The following is a 15,418-nucleotide window of genomic DNA, read 5'->3' as shown; positions in this document are numbered from 1 at the left end:
ATTTATAAAAACACGTTGTAGACATGATTTAGACCCTGGGCCAGAGATTGCCAGCCCCTGGAGTATGTTTATTTAACTCTGACCCTTACTGGAGAAGTCTAAGCTTCTATAAGTAAGTGCTCAAGATTGTCACTGGCCTTGATGACATCAAGGAGGACATATAAAAAGAGTGAAGATAAGAGAGTTCAGGATCCAGAACTGGGATGTAGCTCAGTGGCAGAGCTCTTGCCTAGTATGTGTGAGTCCCTAGATTGTATCTCCAGCATTGGAAAGAAAAAAAAGAAAGGAAAAGAAGGAAGGAAGGGAGGGAGGGTGGGAGGGAAAGAAAGAAAGAAAAAAAAGGAAAGAAGGAAGGGAAGGAGGGAAAGGAAGGAAGGGAGAACATAAGAAAGAAACAAAAAGAAAGCAAGCCCAAGGACATACATGGAGGAATTCCAATTTTTTTGGCTTGATGGAATAATCTTTATCAAAATTGCATTACTGGAATTATTTAGAAGAAGAAAGCATTATCAGAAGGAAGGAGAGGTACTCTTTATACACCACATTAATCTAAAATTGAAATTCTTTTCAACCACATTCACTTACGTGGTGGAGTGAAGTAGAAGGCAAGAGAGAGCCATAACAAAGAACTGTCTGGCTCGTGTTGACTTGGGCAAGTTACCCAATATCTCTGTTCCTCAGTTTCTCTACACATGTGAGATGAGGTTGATCATAATGAGACTGATCTCATAAGATTATTTTGAATGTTTTCTGTATAGTAAATACTATATACATATGCAAAATTATTATTTCTTCTCTTAAAAGCTACCTTATTCTAGAAGATTTGCTGAAACTTGCTTTTATTGGTCCTTACTTAAGACTCTCCAATTTTCCATCAGATTGGTTCATACTAATGTTAAGCTCAGTCCAATTTCAATGACTTTATATTGTTCCTCTCATCAGAATATTACCCTGCCTCCTTCCTGAAAATCCACCTATCCATGAATTAGTCTGCTTTTAATTTGCTATGATAAAATACCTAAGTCTGGATAACTTTGTAAAGAAAATAGGTTTATTTCATTCCCAGTTTTGGAGTCTGAAAGTCCAAAGAGTGTGTCACTGGTTTGGGCAACGGTTCTGCTGGTTGCATTACCTCATGCAGATGACATCATTATGGGGCATATATGAGTGATCATGTTGCCAGATAGGAAGCCAAAGCACACAGAGAGTGGCCAGGTTCATTCTTTTATAACAACCTTCTTATACATCCTCAATGACCATCCACTAGGCCCCACCTCTTGTGTTTGTGTGTGTGTGTGTGTGTGTGTGTGTGTGTGTGTGTGTAGCAGGTATGCTGGTGATTGAACCTAAGGGTGCTATACCACTGAGCTACATACTTTGCTGTTTTTTACATTTTTAAATTTTGAGACAGGGTCTCACTAAGTTGCATAGAGCCTCACTAAGTTTCTGAGGCTGGCTAAAGGGTAGTTCTGTACTGACCAATTTCAGCTAATCTTTTTAGACAGGAAGGATTGATAGAATTAGAAGTTTCCCATTTTTCAAAGGTAAAAAAAAAACAGCCTTATAAATGGAGGAATCAGAAAATCATCTTAAACCAGCGATCAATCTCAATATCACTAATAGCAGAATAATTTGACATGTTAATGTTGGATGTGATCATGATATTGGAGTCATAAAGAAAAATGTCCTAGTTCCCTTCACATCCATTCTTGCCCCAGATCTCGAATCAGCCAAATCAGCCAATGATGCTTGTGTGCTTTCTGTGGAAGATAGTACTACAGTTTGGATCTGGTGTGGCTCCCAAAAGCTCATGTGTTGAAGTCTTGGTCTCCAATGCAATGATGTTTAGAAAAATAAAATTTTTATTTAGATTTAATTCACATACCATGCAATTCACCCATTTAAAGTGTCAGATTTGATGGCTGTTAATATATCCACAGAGTTGTACAACCATCACCACAATCAATTTTATAACATGTTCATTACCTCCCTAAAAGAAATTCCTCACTCCTTAACCTTCACCCACCCAATATTCCTCCATCCTCTCATGCTCCAAACATAAGCACCCTTTAATTTACTCTATACATTTACTTGTCATAGACATTTTATATAAATGAGCTCATGCAATATGTGTTGTTTTGTGTAGAATTTTTTTTTTACTTAACATAATGTTTTCAGGATTCATCCATGTAGTAGCATGTATTCAAACTCCATTTCTTTTTATTACTGAATAATATTCTATTGAATGTATATACCATATTGTGTTTATTCAATCATCAGTTGATGGACATCTGGGTTGTTTTCTCAGCTTTTGACTGTTGTGAATAATGCTGCTGAGAACTTCTTGTAAACTATTTGAGTACTGTTTGAGCGAAACTGTTGGCTCATATGGTGACTCCATGTTACCTGCTTGAGGTACTTTTTCAGAGCACCTCACCATGTTACCTTCCTGTCACCAATGTAGCAGGCTTCAGCTTTTCCACATTCTCACAACCATTTGGCAATATCTGTCTTTTTGATTATTACCATCATGGTGAATGTGTAGTGGTAGTTCATTGTGGTTTTGATTGGCCTGAGGGCCAATATGGTTGCCAGCATTTCATTTATTAGCCATTTGTGTATCTTTTATTTATTTATTTATTTTGGTACCAGGGATTGAACTCAGGGGCACTCAACCACTGAGCCACATCCCCAGCCCTATTTTGTATTTTATTTTGAGACAGAGTCTCACTGAGTTGCTTAGTACCTTGCCATTGATGAGGCTGGCTTTGAACTCTTGATCCTCCTGCCTCAGCCTTCCTAGCCACTGGGATTACAGGCATGAGCCATTGCACCTGGCCCATTTGTATATCCTTTAGGAGACATGTCTGTTCACATTCGTTGCCCACATTTTTTTTTTCATTGTTTAATAGACCTTTACTTTTTAGAGAAGTTTTAGATTCATGCCAAAACTGAGTAGAAAGTACAGAGTTTCCACAATCCCCCTGATCTCAGACCTGCTCAGCTCCACCATATCAATATTCCACACCAGAGTGGTACATAGGCTACAATGAATTTTCATTATCATCCAACACCCAAAGTTTATATTATGGTTCACTCTTGGTGTTGTGCATTCTATTGTTTTTGACGAATGTATAATGTGTATCCACCAATAATAGTGGCATGCAGAACAGTTTCACTGCATTAAAAATCCTCTATGTACTACTGATTCATCCCTCCTTCCCCTCAAATCCTGGGCAACCACTGATATTTTTAGTGTCTCTGTAGTTTTGCCTTTTCCAGATTCTTATACTTGGAATCATACAATATGAACAGAGCTGTCTCAGGTTTACTTCTTTCACTTAGTAATATGTTTTTAAGTTTCCTCCATGTCTTTTCATGGCTTGATAGATCATTTCTTCTTAGTGCTGAATGGTATTCCTTTGTATCAATGTATTACTGTTTCCTTACCCAGTCAGCTACTAAAGGACACCTTGGTTGCATCCAAGTTTTGACAATTATGAATAAAGCTGCTGTCAACATCCATGTGCAGCCTCCTTTGCCAATTTTTAAATTGGGTTATTTGATTTTATATTATTGAATTGTCATTTTTTAATGTAATACAAGTCCATTATGAGATATATGATCAGTAAACATTTTCTCCCATTCTTTGTGTTGTCTTTCACTTTCTTGATGGTATCCTTTGAAGCACAATATTTTTTTTTAAATTTTGATGTACAGTTTATATATTTTTATGTGGCTTCTACTTGTGCTTTTGATGTTATATTTTTTAAAAAGCATTGCCTAATCCAAAGTCATGAAGAGTTGTACCTATGTTTTTCTCCAAGTGTTATATAGTTTTAGTTCTTACATTTAGATCTTTGATCAATTGTAAATAAATTTTCGTTTATACTATGATGCCCTTACACAGATATAGGCTGAAGAGTATAAAGGTGAATATATGACATCTTCAATTTATTTTAAAATATTTCCAAAAAAATAAATGAAGTAATTTTGGCAAAATTTTTGATGGTTGCAAAATCTATGTGATGGTTGTATGGGTGTTCATTATACTCTCCTCCCTGTTTCTGAATTTTTCTTTAAGCAATAGAAGATAAAAAGGTAAGATATATAAATAAAAATCAGAAAAAAAACTATTTGATTATGTGTGAAAGTGTCACTAATAACGGAGTAACATTGAGTCCACTTAAACTTATTTTTAAAGTGAGTTGTTTATAAGCTTTAGCATTTTATAATTAGTCACAAATTATTTGCCATATCCCTGGTAGAATTACATAAGAGAATGAATGTGTTGGGGCATCTTGGCATAAGTCTTGGAAACCAGTGTTCTAGAGCTTCTAGCTCTAATAGAGCAACTACTCGACATATGTGGCTGTTGAGCACTTCAAATATGGCAAGACCAAAGTACAATGTGCTATATGTGTAAAATATACATCAAATTTGATGCCAAAAAAAGAATGCAAAATATCTCTTTAATATTTTATGCCAATTACATGTTGGATTAATGTGTTAGATTAAATAATGTGGATTATTAAAATCACCTGCACCTGTTTCGTTACACCCTTTTTAAAATGTGCACTCAGAAAAATGAGAAATTATACCTCATTTGAGTCAAATGTATGATATGTCAAGATCATTGTACTGTCATGTGTAACTAATTAAAACAAATAAAAAAATAAAAAATAAAAATAAAAATGTGGCTATTAACAATATAAAATACAAATGTTGCTTGCATTAGATGCCTTTTGGATAGCACTGTTCTATAGAGGAAAAGACCAAGCTAGAAGACCTGCAGCCTAATTTTTTTGCTGCTTTTCAATAGCTGTGTGACTTTGGGCCTTTTCTTCCACTTTGTAGCCCTAGTAAAGAGTAAATTCATTCAGCAAATATTTAGAGCTCTTACTACATGGAAAGAACTTGCCTAAATGAAATGAGAAGTTCAAGATGTGAAACTGTCCACAAATTCAAATCATTGTTTTCCCATTTCATGCCTATACATGAAGACAGACATCAACAATGGAAATTATTTCATCACTTTATTCTTTTCCACATTTTATCTAAAAGAATGAAAATTTTATAAGATGCTCAAAATCAGAGATCCCATATACCCAGAGTATGTGTTCTTTTTCTCCTCTGAGTCCTGAGTTTTGAGTACATGTTCCAGTTTTCCCAGAGCTCCCACAGCTCCACATTTACTTCAAAAAATAAGTGCACTATGGCAGACCTTTAGTGGACCTCATATTTGTGTTTTTATGTTGTCCCATAACACAATGACTCAGATCTTAGCTAATATGAATTACTTTGGCCAGTAAGATTTTTTTCAAGAGAGCTTGTCTGTTTTTAATTTGACAGATATTAATCTTATAGTTCATTGTGAGTCCTTCCCACTCCTGTCCCAGCTCCTAGGAAGCTCAAAGTCAAATTTACAGGCGATCTTTTTCTTAGTAGAGCATTATAGTTATACACAGTAGTTTAGTTCATCTTGACAAATTCATACATGCATGGAATTTGATTTCAGTTCATGTTCCCCCTGATTTTCCCTTCCTCCTCAATCCCCCCCACTCTCCTTCCTCTACTCTGCTGATCTTCCTTTTGCTCATTTTTTATTTTTGATTGGTTCTTTCTACTAATGCATAAAGGTAAAATTCCCTGTGGTATATTTATATATGCACATATCATTATTTTTAAAAATTTATTCTGCATTTCCTCCCCTTACTGACTCCTCCTCTCTCCCTCTGGATCTCCTTCTTCTACTCTACTGATTGTCCCTATATCTTTATGATATCTGATCCTCCCCTCCATCCTTTCTTTATTTTGCTGTTGCTTCCATATATGAGAGAAATATTTGACCCTTGACTTTCTGAGACTGGCTTAGCACTTAGCACTTAGCATGATGTTCTCCATTTCCATCCATTAACCAGCAAATCCCATGATTAAATTTTTCATTATGACTGAGTAAAACTCCATTGTGTATATATACTACAATTTCTTAATCCATTCATCTATTGATGAACATCTGGGTTGATTCCAGAATTTGGCTATTGTAAATTGTGTTGCTATAAGCATTGAGGTGAATTCATCACTATATTGTGCTGATATTAAATCCTTTGGATAAATACCAAGGAGTGGAATAGCTGAGTCATGTGGTGGTTTCATTCATAGTTTTTTGAGGAATATCCATAATGCTTTCCAGAGTGCTTGCAACAGTCTGCTGTCCTACCAGCAATATATGAGAGTATCTTTCCCCCCCACATCCTTGCCAGTGTTCATTATTGTTTTTGTTCCTGGAAAATGGTACTCTAACTGGACTGGGATGAAATCTTAGTGTACTTTTGATTTGCATTTCCTTGATTGCCAGAGATGTTGAACATTTTTTTCATATATTTGTTTGGCCAGTGGTATATTTAACACACAAGATAAAAGTAGAAGGCTGATAAGCACTTGTTCTCTGAAAATCATCTTTTTGAAACACTTCTTGGACCCCCACAGCTATGCTGTGAGGAATCTCAAGCAGTCCCTTGGGAAGGTCCACTTGGAAGAGGAAAGAGCTGGGGGTTCATTCACACAAATGATTCTTAGCCTGGAGTGATTTTTCCCCCTGGGAAATATTGGACAATGTTTGGGAATACTTAGGATTCTACAATTGGTGGAGATTTACTACTGGCATTTCATAGAGACCAGGGACACTGCTAAGCTTCCTTCAATGTACTGGACAGCCCTACAACAAAGAATTACCCAACCTATCAGCTGTGCTGAAATTGTGAAATCCACCCAGCTCAAGGTTTCTGCACAATCTGGCTCCTGTGAATCAAGGAAAAAGAGGCTTAGGAAAGAAGGTATTCATGCAGAATCTTCTAAAGCTACTCTTATGAGCATGTACATTTCCCAATGATGGCTTTCTCTACAGTCCATTACTCATGTTGATTTTTGATGATCCCGATTAGTATTCTCATCTATTGCAATGGTGTATTTTCCCTTGTTTACATTCAGAACTTAAGCATAGTAAGTCATCAAACCATTGAAACAAAAACCACGTTTTTAGTTACCCCAACACAGATATTGCTTCAACCTGGTGTTATCAAGGTCATGGGATGGGTGAGTCACAATTCAATGCTGGCATCCAAATCCCAATCCATTAAGCAGCCCAGTGACTAGGGGCTTTAATTTAAAATCCACTGGCCTTGTCATCAAAGAACCATGTCCCTACTATACTAACAGAAAGTCACTTTCCCTCTGAGTAGAACACATATATATTTAGAAGAATTCCATTATTAATCAATTTTGTTCATAAGTGAAACTTTAAAAACGAAAATTACAGTAATATTGCTGGGTAGTAAACTTTATTGGCAGAGTTTAAATATAATTACATTAACAGACTCATTCAATAAACATTTTAGACATATGGTTGAGTATAAGTATAAATCTCATTGATATGGTAATTTAGTATGCAAATTTAATTTAATCTGATTTATTATGATACGCAGTCATGTGTCATTTAACGTCTGGAATGTGCTCTTAGAAATACATCATTAGGCGATTTCATCCTTGTGTGAGCATCATAGAGTGTAAAGGAACTAACAGTTACAACAGCACTAAGCAATATAATCTTTTGTGACTACCTTTGTGTTTATGGTCTATCATTGACCAAAACATGGTTATGTGCTGCCTGACTGTGCATAGATTATAAAACACAGCAGGTAGTTTTTTTTTTTTAATATAACAAGGCATATAACAAGCAGAATAAAAAGGGGCAGAAATGCTACTGGAAATGGTGCTTGGGGCAACTTTTTGGTAAGCAGGAACATTCAGATGTTTAAAAGAATCACTGTATGTGTAAGGCATTCCACTTTGCAAAGTGATATGATAATTGCAATAATCTCCTAAATCCCAATAATATGAAGTTGAGTTAGACAACAGCTCAACTACAGGTGGCTTTCACTATGGGTAGAAAGCCAATTCTTGCCAAAGTTTGTAAAACCCAGGCATTTCTCTATCAGACTTAATTATCTACAGTGAATTGTTAAAACTGTGACCAGCATCACTAGTGCCCATGCCTCCATGGAAACAGGACACATTTCTTCCCCTACACTTGATTTATGCCCAAAGGTTGGCTCTGGTACTGCATTAGGTTTTTGAGAAAACATTCTGGCTGGTTTCTGCCTGGAGAGAAGTGAGGGAGGTGCTGATTCCAGGGATGTCAAGAGACTGAGGCTGGGGGCCTATCTGGGTGGTTGGTGATCCTGGGATCAGGTTCTTGAGAATCCAAACGGCAGGAGGTCCTTATAGCTGGCCCAAGGACACCCACATTTACCTAAAAACGAGGTATCTGAGGGGATTTGCTTTGATCCAAGGCAAATCTTTCCACCTCCACCTGTGGTCAGGGTTCAAATGGTGGCCGGATATCGCTGGTTTTTGAGGACATGGAACAACTCTATAGTTCAAGGATCAACATTTAACTATTAAGGACAGAAAGGTAAATATTTAAAGTCTTGTGAACCAAGAGGCAAAAGGGAAGATATTTTACAGGTACTTTTAAGAGACAGAAAACCAATTTTCAGTTTTATTGATAAAATCCAAAGTGTAATAATATCTGAGTACTATTTTTGTAGTGCACATCTACTAATAAGAGAAAGGAATTCTTTCTATGAGGAAACATTTCTTTTAAATTGGGATTCAAAGGTGGTGTACGCTACCATCAGATAATGTGCAAAAGTGCTTAGCTCTCTGGTACAAACATAGGCAGCTCTGAGGGTTCGTCCCGCTGGCCAGAGTGTGCATGTTCCTGCTAGAGAAGAACACCAGTGTTCTGCACTGGGTTTGGGGCGCACCACACTGGGAGGTCGCTCTTTGCTCCGAGGCACCTCCGTGGCCCCTTCGCTCATTTTCTCTGTGCCCTGTTAGTCCGGTTCTTCGGACTTCCCCTGTGAGGCAGGTCAGAGAGGTCAAGTGTCGGGTGGGAGCTCTCCCACGGAGCCAGAGCGCCTTATTGGTTCAAGACCACCCAGGGCTTCACAACCTGCCGCCTGGCCCAGTGGGCAGTCGCAGCTTCCCGGCACCCTCCAGCTGCCCCGCCACGCCCGCTCCTTCTCTCGCTCTCCCGCGTCCCCAGCTCCTCCTCCAGCTCCGCCCCTTTGCTCCGCCCCTCTTTTGGGTCCAGCCGCCGTGCTTTCCCGCTCCCGCAGCAGCAGCCGTCTTGTCGCTGAAGTTGTCGCTGTCGCTCTTGCTGCGCGCCCCTCGGATCCCACGCCTCACCATGCCCAACATCGTGCTTTTCAGCGGCAGCTCGCACCAGGACCTGTCCCAGCGTGTGGCCGACCGCCTGGGCCTGGAGCTGGGCAAGGTGGTCACCAAGAAGTTCAGTAACCAGGAGACCAGGTGGGGAACGCGCTCTGGCGGGCGCTCCGAGAGCGGCTGCGGTCCGGGACAGGGACCGACGCGTGCCCCAGCCACCTCCCCGGGCGCCGCGCTCCCCCTTCCGGGGCGGGACGGCGGCAACGCGGCCTCTGAGCCATAGCGGCTGCGCCCAGGGAGAGAAGTCTAGGAGGGGCACACGCAGCCACCCGGGCGTCCCTGCGTACGTCCGGGCTATCCCTCCGCTGGCCCTATCTCGGGCCCCGCGACCCGTCGACCCCAAGACTTTAGGGTCCTAACAGTCACGCCGCTCAGCCTGACTCCCCAGTCCGGAAGGGCGACATCGCGGGGTCACAGACCATCGGAGAGAGACTGGACACAACCGGTGGGAACTGTATCTGTGCAGGGCTAGGAGGAGGGATGTCCCTGGGTCTGCCTGTCCTGGTTTCTGTGACCCTGCAAGGCTGAACTACAGACCTGTGCGTGGAGAGGTTCCCCTCACGTCCGGTGCCCTGGCTGGTTTTACCTGGAGACTTTTCAAACGCTGTTTCCCGGGCCTGCCCCAGAGGTTCCAATCCAATGGGTGGACTGAGGATCCGTGTTTTTCCAAGTCCCCAGGTGACTCTCACTAGCAGCCAGGGTGCTTAGCACTTCGTTATCCAGAATCAGGTGAAGTTGTGCTGCGAAAGACTGTAAGAACTCCAGGACGCACGTGCTGGGCTCCCCTAGGCTTCCTCTAACTTGGCTGCCTCAAAGATGATGGACTTTCATCTTCTTTGTCGTTCTGGAAATCTGCTGTGTAAAGCAGCAAGGCCCTAGTTCGGTATAAATTCCATCCATTTCTCAAGTCCACAAGTGGTCACCTCTGCTCATTTTGGTCAGGTGGTGTCCCTCCTCAGAAACTGGGCTGAGGGACTCCTTTTTTTCATTTTGCCTGAGTCAACAATGTGTTTTCACTAATTTCAAATTGGTCTCATTTCCCCCTCCCTCCTCAAATGTCTAGTACAGTTAGTTAACTGTACACAGTTACAGATAACTTTTATATCATTGGCAGAGTTCCACTTCCAATTCAGCCTTTTAAGAAAAGGTGCTGAAACAGTTGGACAGCCAGATGAACAAAAAAGGAACCTCCATTTATACTTTCCATTAAATTTAATTCTATTAAATTAACTTGGAATGGATCATAGAACTAAATGAAACTCTAAAGCTTTAAAATTTCTAGAAGAGAGCATGGGAGAAAATCTTGATGACTTTTTGTTAAGCAAAAATTTCTTAGTGAAGAGTGACATTAATATTGATGGCAAAGATGCTTTTATTTGATTTTTAGGATATGTGAATCCTTTGTGACTTTATCCAGGTGGTGAATTCCAGTTACATGGCTCTGACAGTAATATAAGTGAAGAGACTTTGTAGTGAGTGAGTGGCCTGTGGTATTACTGCCCAGAAAGCTCTGGCTAAAGAATTCCATTTTGCAGAGTTTAGTGCACATGACCTGGAAGATGGTCAAGGGCTGTGGAGGACAAAGCTGGGTTTTAGTATTGCAATATTTGCCAGTCCTGTTCACGTTTCAGTAGTTCTGAGAACACCAAGAGTAATAGTTTTTGTTCACAAAGTGTTGTCATATAAATAAATGAGAAATTTCTGGATGAAGTGGGTTTTGAGAGCAATTATGTTGCCTTTCCGTGTTATCTCAGAACAGCACAATCCTTTGCTAAAGAGCGTAGTTAATCTATATCAGTTCATTGCTAAGTCAATGTTGTATTTCTGCTAAAAATATTTAATGACTGTTGGGTGAGACTCACTCAGACATTCAAGTACGATTGTTCATGCATTTGTTTTAAATATAAAGCAGACTCAATTTTTATTTGATTTTGAGTGCCATTAAACCACTGCTTGATAATTAGAAATCATAAGGTCTCAAAACCCACTCAACATGAAGACTCTGGGAATTGCTTATATAGCTACATTTTATGTTTTTATTTATTTTTATTTTTTAATATTTATTTTTTAATTGTATACAATACCTTTATTTTATTTATTTTATGTGGTGCTGAGGATCGAACCCAGGGCCTCACACGTGCTAGGCAAGCACTCTACCGCTGAGCTACAACCCCAGCCCCATTTTATGTTTTAATATGTAGAATATTAAAAAAAATAAATTTCTGAGTTTTCTGTTTCCCACAAACTGTATAGGTACAGAGGTTGATTTTTACCAATAGCCCTCTCAGTGCCAGGTGCTATACTAGTGATCTGGATTTTACAGTGGTCCTAGCAATGAGAAACAGAAGGGCAAAACGAAGAGAAATTTGATTCCATTCCCATAAGAAACCTTTTCCCACATCTCTCACTGAGCCAGGACCAGAAATCTGATGTGCAGAGAGGTCTACTCCAGCCACACTGAAGACCACAACACCCTTCAATGACTTCCAGGACAACATTCATGGTTCTAGAGTCTCTATTGTACTTTTTACCCTAGTCAGGTAAAAATGTGCTAGCAGGGTGCTTAGCTGTATTGTGGGACCCAACGTTCTGGTTAGCATGTAACAGATCACCCCCAGAAATTAAGGAGTTAAACCAGTAATTGTTTATTTGGCTCACAAATCTATAGTTTGGGCAGGGTTCAGCAAGGAAAGCTTGTTTCTGTTTCATATGGTGGCAACTAGAGTAGCTATGAGGGCTGGAGGCCATTTCCAAGGTAGCTGATTCACATGGCTAATACATTCACACTAGCTTTTGTCTGGAAGTTTAGAAACCTAAGTTCCTCTTCCTATTAACCTCTTCACAGGGACACTTGAGCTCCCTTCTAGCATGGAAGTTAGATGGCAAGAGGAGGTGTTTCAAAGGACAGGAAGTGGTAGCTACCAGTCTGTTAAGGCCTGGTCTTGCAAGTTGGTACATCATCAGTCCTATCACATTCTGTTGGTCAAGCTCAGAGCCCTCCCAAATTTGAGAGAAGGGGATAGAGACCCTGCTCCTTGACATGAAAAGTGTTAAGGAGTCTGTGGCCATCTTTCAGTTACTATGCCTGTTGTTGAGTCAGTTATGCTCTTCAGCCTTCCTATTTGGGGTCCGAAAAGATCTCTGGCTGAATGGCAAGTGATGCTGCCTTCTATCCACAAGCTGTTAAAGACTTTGAATATGGATCAGGAGTGATAATCTTTATGAGTAGAAGCAGGACCATCTTTGGAAAAAATGTTGCCATGGCATTCTCTGTCTTTCCCTGGACTCATGTGAGGTTTGAGGTTCCTATGTGAGGAAAAAAAAAAAAAACAGGACAAAAAGTCTAATATTGTGGGATCAAGAGTCATAAGACCGGGCTGGGGATGTGGCTCAAGCAGTAGCGCTCTCGCCTAGCATGCGTGCAGCCTGGGTTCAATCCTCAGCACCACATACAAACAAAGATGTTGTGTCCGCCGAAAACTAAAAAATAAATATTAAAAAATTCTCTCTTTAAAAAAAAAAGAGTCATAAGACCAGGAGCCGGGAAACTTTCTGTAAAGGGCTAGATTTAAAATATTTTAGGCATTGCTGGCCACATGTAATCTCTATTGTTGCTATATCTTACCGTTATTTTTGAAGTCCATGGTAGGTCAGCAAGGCTGCATCCTCTCCTGAAGTTCTCAAGGGGAATTTGTTCCTATTTGTCTTAGATGCAGCCCACATTCCTTATCTCTTGAACCCTTCTTCCAGCAACAAAGTATCTCTCTGACCCTGCTTCAGGCATAACAACTCTTTCTCTGACTCTTTTGTCTTTCTGTTCTATTTTTAAGGACCCTTGTGATTACATCAGACCCATTTAAATAATCCAGTATAATCTCCCTATTTTAAAATCAGCTTGTTAGCATCCTTAATTCCATCTGCAAATATGCAAGTTCCTTTGTCAGGTAATCAAATATATTCAGAGGATTAGGGCATAGATTTCTTGTGGTGGGGGAGGCAGTCATTACTCTATCACACCATTTGTAGCTCATGGACCATACAAAAATAGGCTGTGTGCTGTATTTTGTGAATCACTGAGCTATATAATACTTGATTTCCAAATTAAGTTCATCCTTCAGTTTATGTAATATTCCACTGTTATGTTAACCCCTTAGAACCCAAAACAGAAGGAAATGCACATTGAATTATTTCTGTCTCTTTAATCCTGAGTGTACTAATAATAGCCATAGCAGAGAGCATGCAAGAACAAGATCGGATGTTATCAAAACTTATTTTCAGAAATATCAACTTAAACATCTTCATTTTTGTCTTCTGATTATTCTCTTTGAAGTTGTATATAAGCTTCTGTTTGTTTGAATAGACTACATAGTATCTCAAATGTTGATTTGTTTTTAAATTGTCATTATTTGTAATTGGCTCTTCTAATAAAGTAATTTTATTGGGTACAATTGGCTTCTGATAGCAAGAGAAGAGAGAAGGATAATCATGTGTCTCACTTATAAATTCATTGTATTTGATTTTTGGATGAATTTGCTTATATCTAGTTATGCTATAATATGACATATGGGTTTCTAAAAATTACCATGCTATGAATCATGCAATCAAAAGCCACAGGACTTATGAGAAAAAATGAGGATGGGCGTAACATTCAAAAACTTCTTTGATGACACTTGAAAAAATGGTAATGTAATATGAACAATAAACCACTTTCACAGGTATTACATATTTTAAAAATATATAAATGCTACAAGAAACATGGCACTTCCTGATGAAAAATACCTTCCCTTTGTTGGTGGTCTCAGATGGTTAGAGCCTTTGAGTTATTAGGAAATGGTAGAAGGAGGCAAGTTGGGATACCAGATGGGGATAAATGTGGCTCATTGCCCTTTTGAGTTATGTGCTTGTATATGCTTAAAGGATTTCTCAGGAACTCCATTCAGCTGGGCTTAGTGCCGTTTTCTGCATTCTATCTCAAGATAAGAGGTTGTGCATAGTAAGCAAATAGAAAATTCACATTATGCTCAAATTGTTCCAAATATGTCAATTATTGGAACAAATTTGCCTGCTCCAAACAAGCACTAATAGCAATGCATGTTCTTGATTCTTACACAGTGCTCTGTGAATGAACTACCAAAACACATGAAGCTACTTTGCTTTTCTTTCCACAGAGGGTACAGACCAGGGATGGGCTGGCTCTCATGTTGAATACTCAGAATTCTATACCAGCAATTTCAGAAATTTTCAGACATGCAATTTAAAAATTTAGCTCCTATTTACTGTTCCTAAAGAAACTGGTGGAGGATACATACCAACAAGCCAAATAAGGAAGTACACCATAAAAGAGGATACAGAAAGTGGGTATTCGAGTGCAGGACAGAGGCAAAGAGAATCCCCAGACAACTGTGGGGCACAGACAGGAAGATAAGTCAGGTCATCCAGCTCTAGAAGGAACATATGCAGGATGATGAAATGTAGATGGGACTTGAAACATTTGACATTGGGAGACTGAAGTTGTTAGTGAAGTGTTCAGAATAGAATCTGAATTCAGTATTCACAAAAAGTAGTAGAAGAAAGATAAGATCATTACCTATAGGGAAAATAGAACAAAACAGAAGTTGTACATGGCAGGAGAATATGAATGTTGTTAAGTTTACTGCATGGCTCAGCTCTGAAGAACATTTATACAGTTCAATTGAAGTGGTCAGTTTTGAGTTTGAATATTGATCTTTATTGGGACGATGACGTTTTGGGAAGGGTTGTACCCATGTGATGGGACAGAGAGGACATTAGAGTTAAATCCTCATCTTCCATAGCAAGAAGTGAATCATAATCAAGACATAGCAAGACTCACATATTAGCCAGAGATTTGGTAAATATGTCGAAATTGGTTGCTTCCAGGCTATTTATCCATTATCTATCTTACACAACAATGTGAATTTTAAAAGTTGTTTTTATATATAACTTTAATAAAAATAGAAAACTTAAAACTAAATATAGTATTCTGCAGAGAAGTGTTATCACACTAGGTCTGGAAACTTAAAAGGCCTGCTTGCAAAGTTGGCCCTCAGTTGGCAGCTAGGAACTTAGATTTTGCGAAGCTTCCCACTGTTCCTTGATAAGAAAGGCT

The 15,418-nt window shown here is 39.3% G+C and overlaps 1 protein-coding gene across 1 annotated transcript in view; it reads left to right on the top strand.

The window, feature by feature from the left end:
* Positions 1 to 9,165: 9,165 nt before the first annotated feature.
* Prps2 (phosphoribosyl pyrophosphate synthetase 2) overlaps positions 9,166 to 15,418 on the top strand; it is a 28,572-nt gene continuing 22,319 nt past the window's right edge. The window contains exon 1 of the mRNA XM_077793874.1: positions 9,166 to 9,375. Coding sequence (XP_077650000.1) covers positions 9,254 to 9,375 — 122 coding nt within the window. The 5' untranslated portion in view covers positions 9,166 to 9,253. The remainder of the gene's footprint in view (positions 9,376 to 15,418) is intronic.

Source organism: Urocitellus parryii, chromosome X, assembly GCF_045843805.1.
Source record: "Urocitellus parryii isolate mUroPar1 chromosome X, mUroPar1.hap1, whole genome shotgun sequence".
In the NCBI taxonomy this organism is placed as follows: domain Eukaryota; kingdom Metazoa; phylum Chordata; class Mammalia; order Rodentia; family Sciuridae; genus Urocitellus; species Urocitellus parryii.
This window is presented reverse-complemented; position numbering and strand designations above follow the sequence as displayed.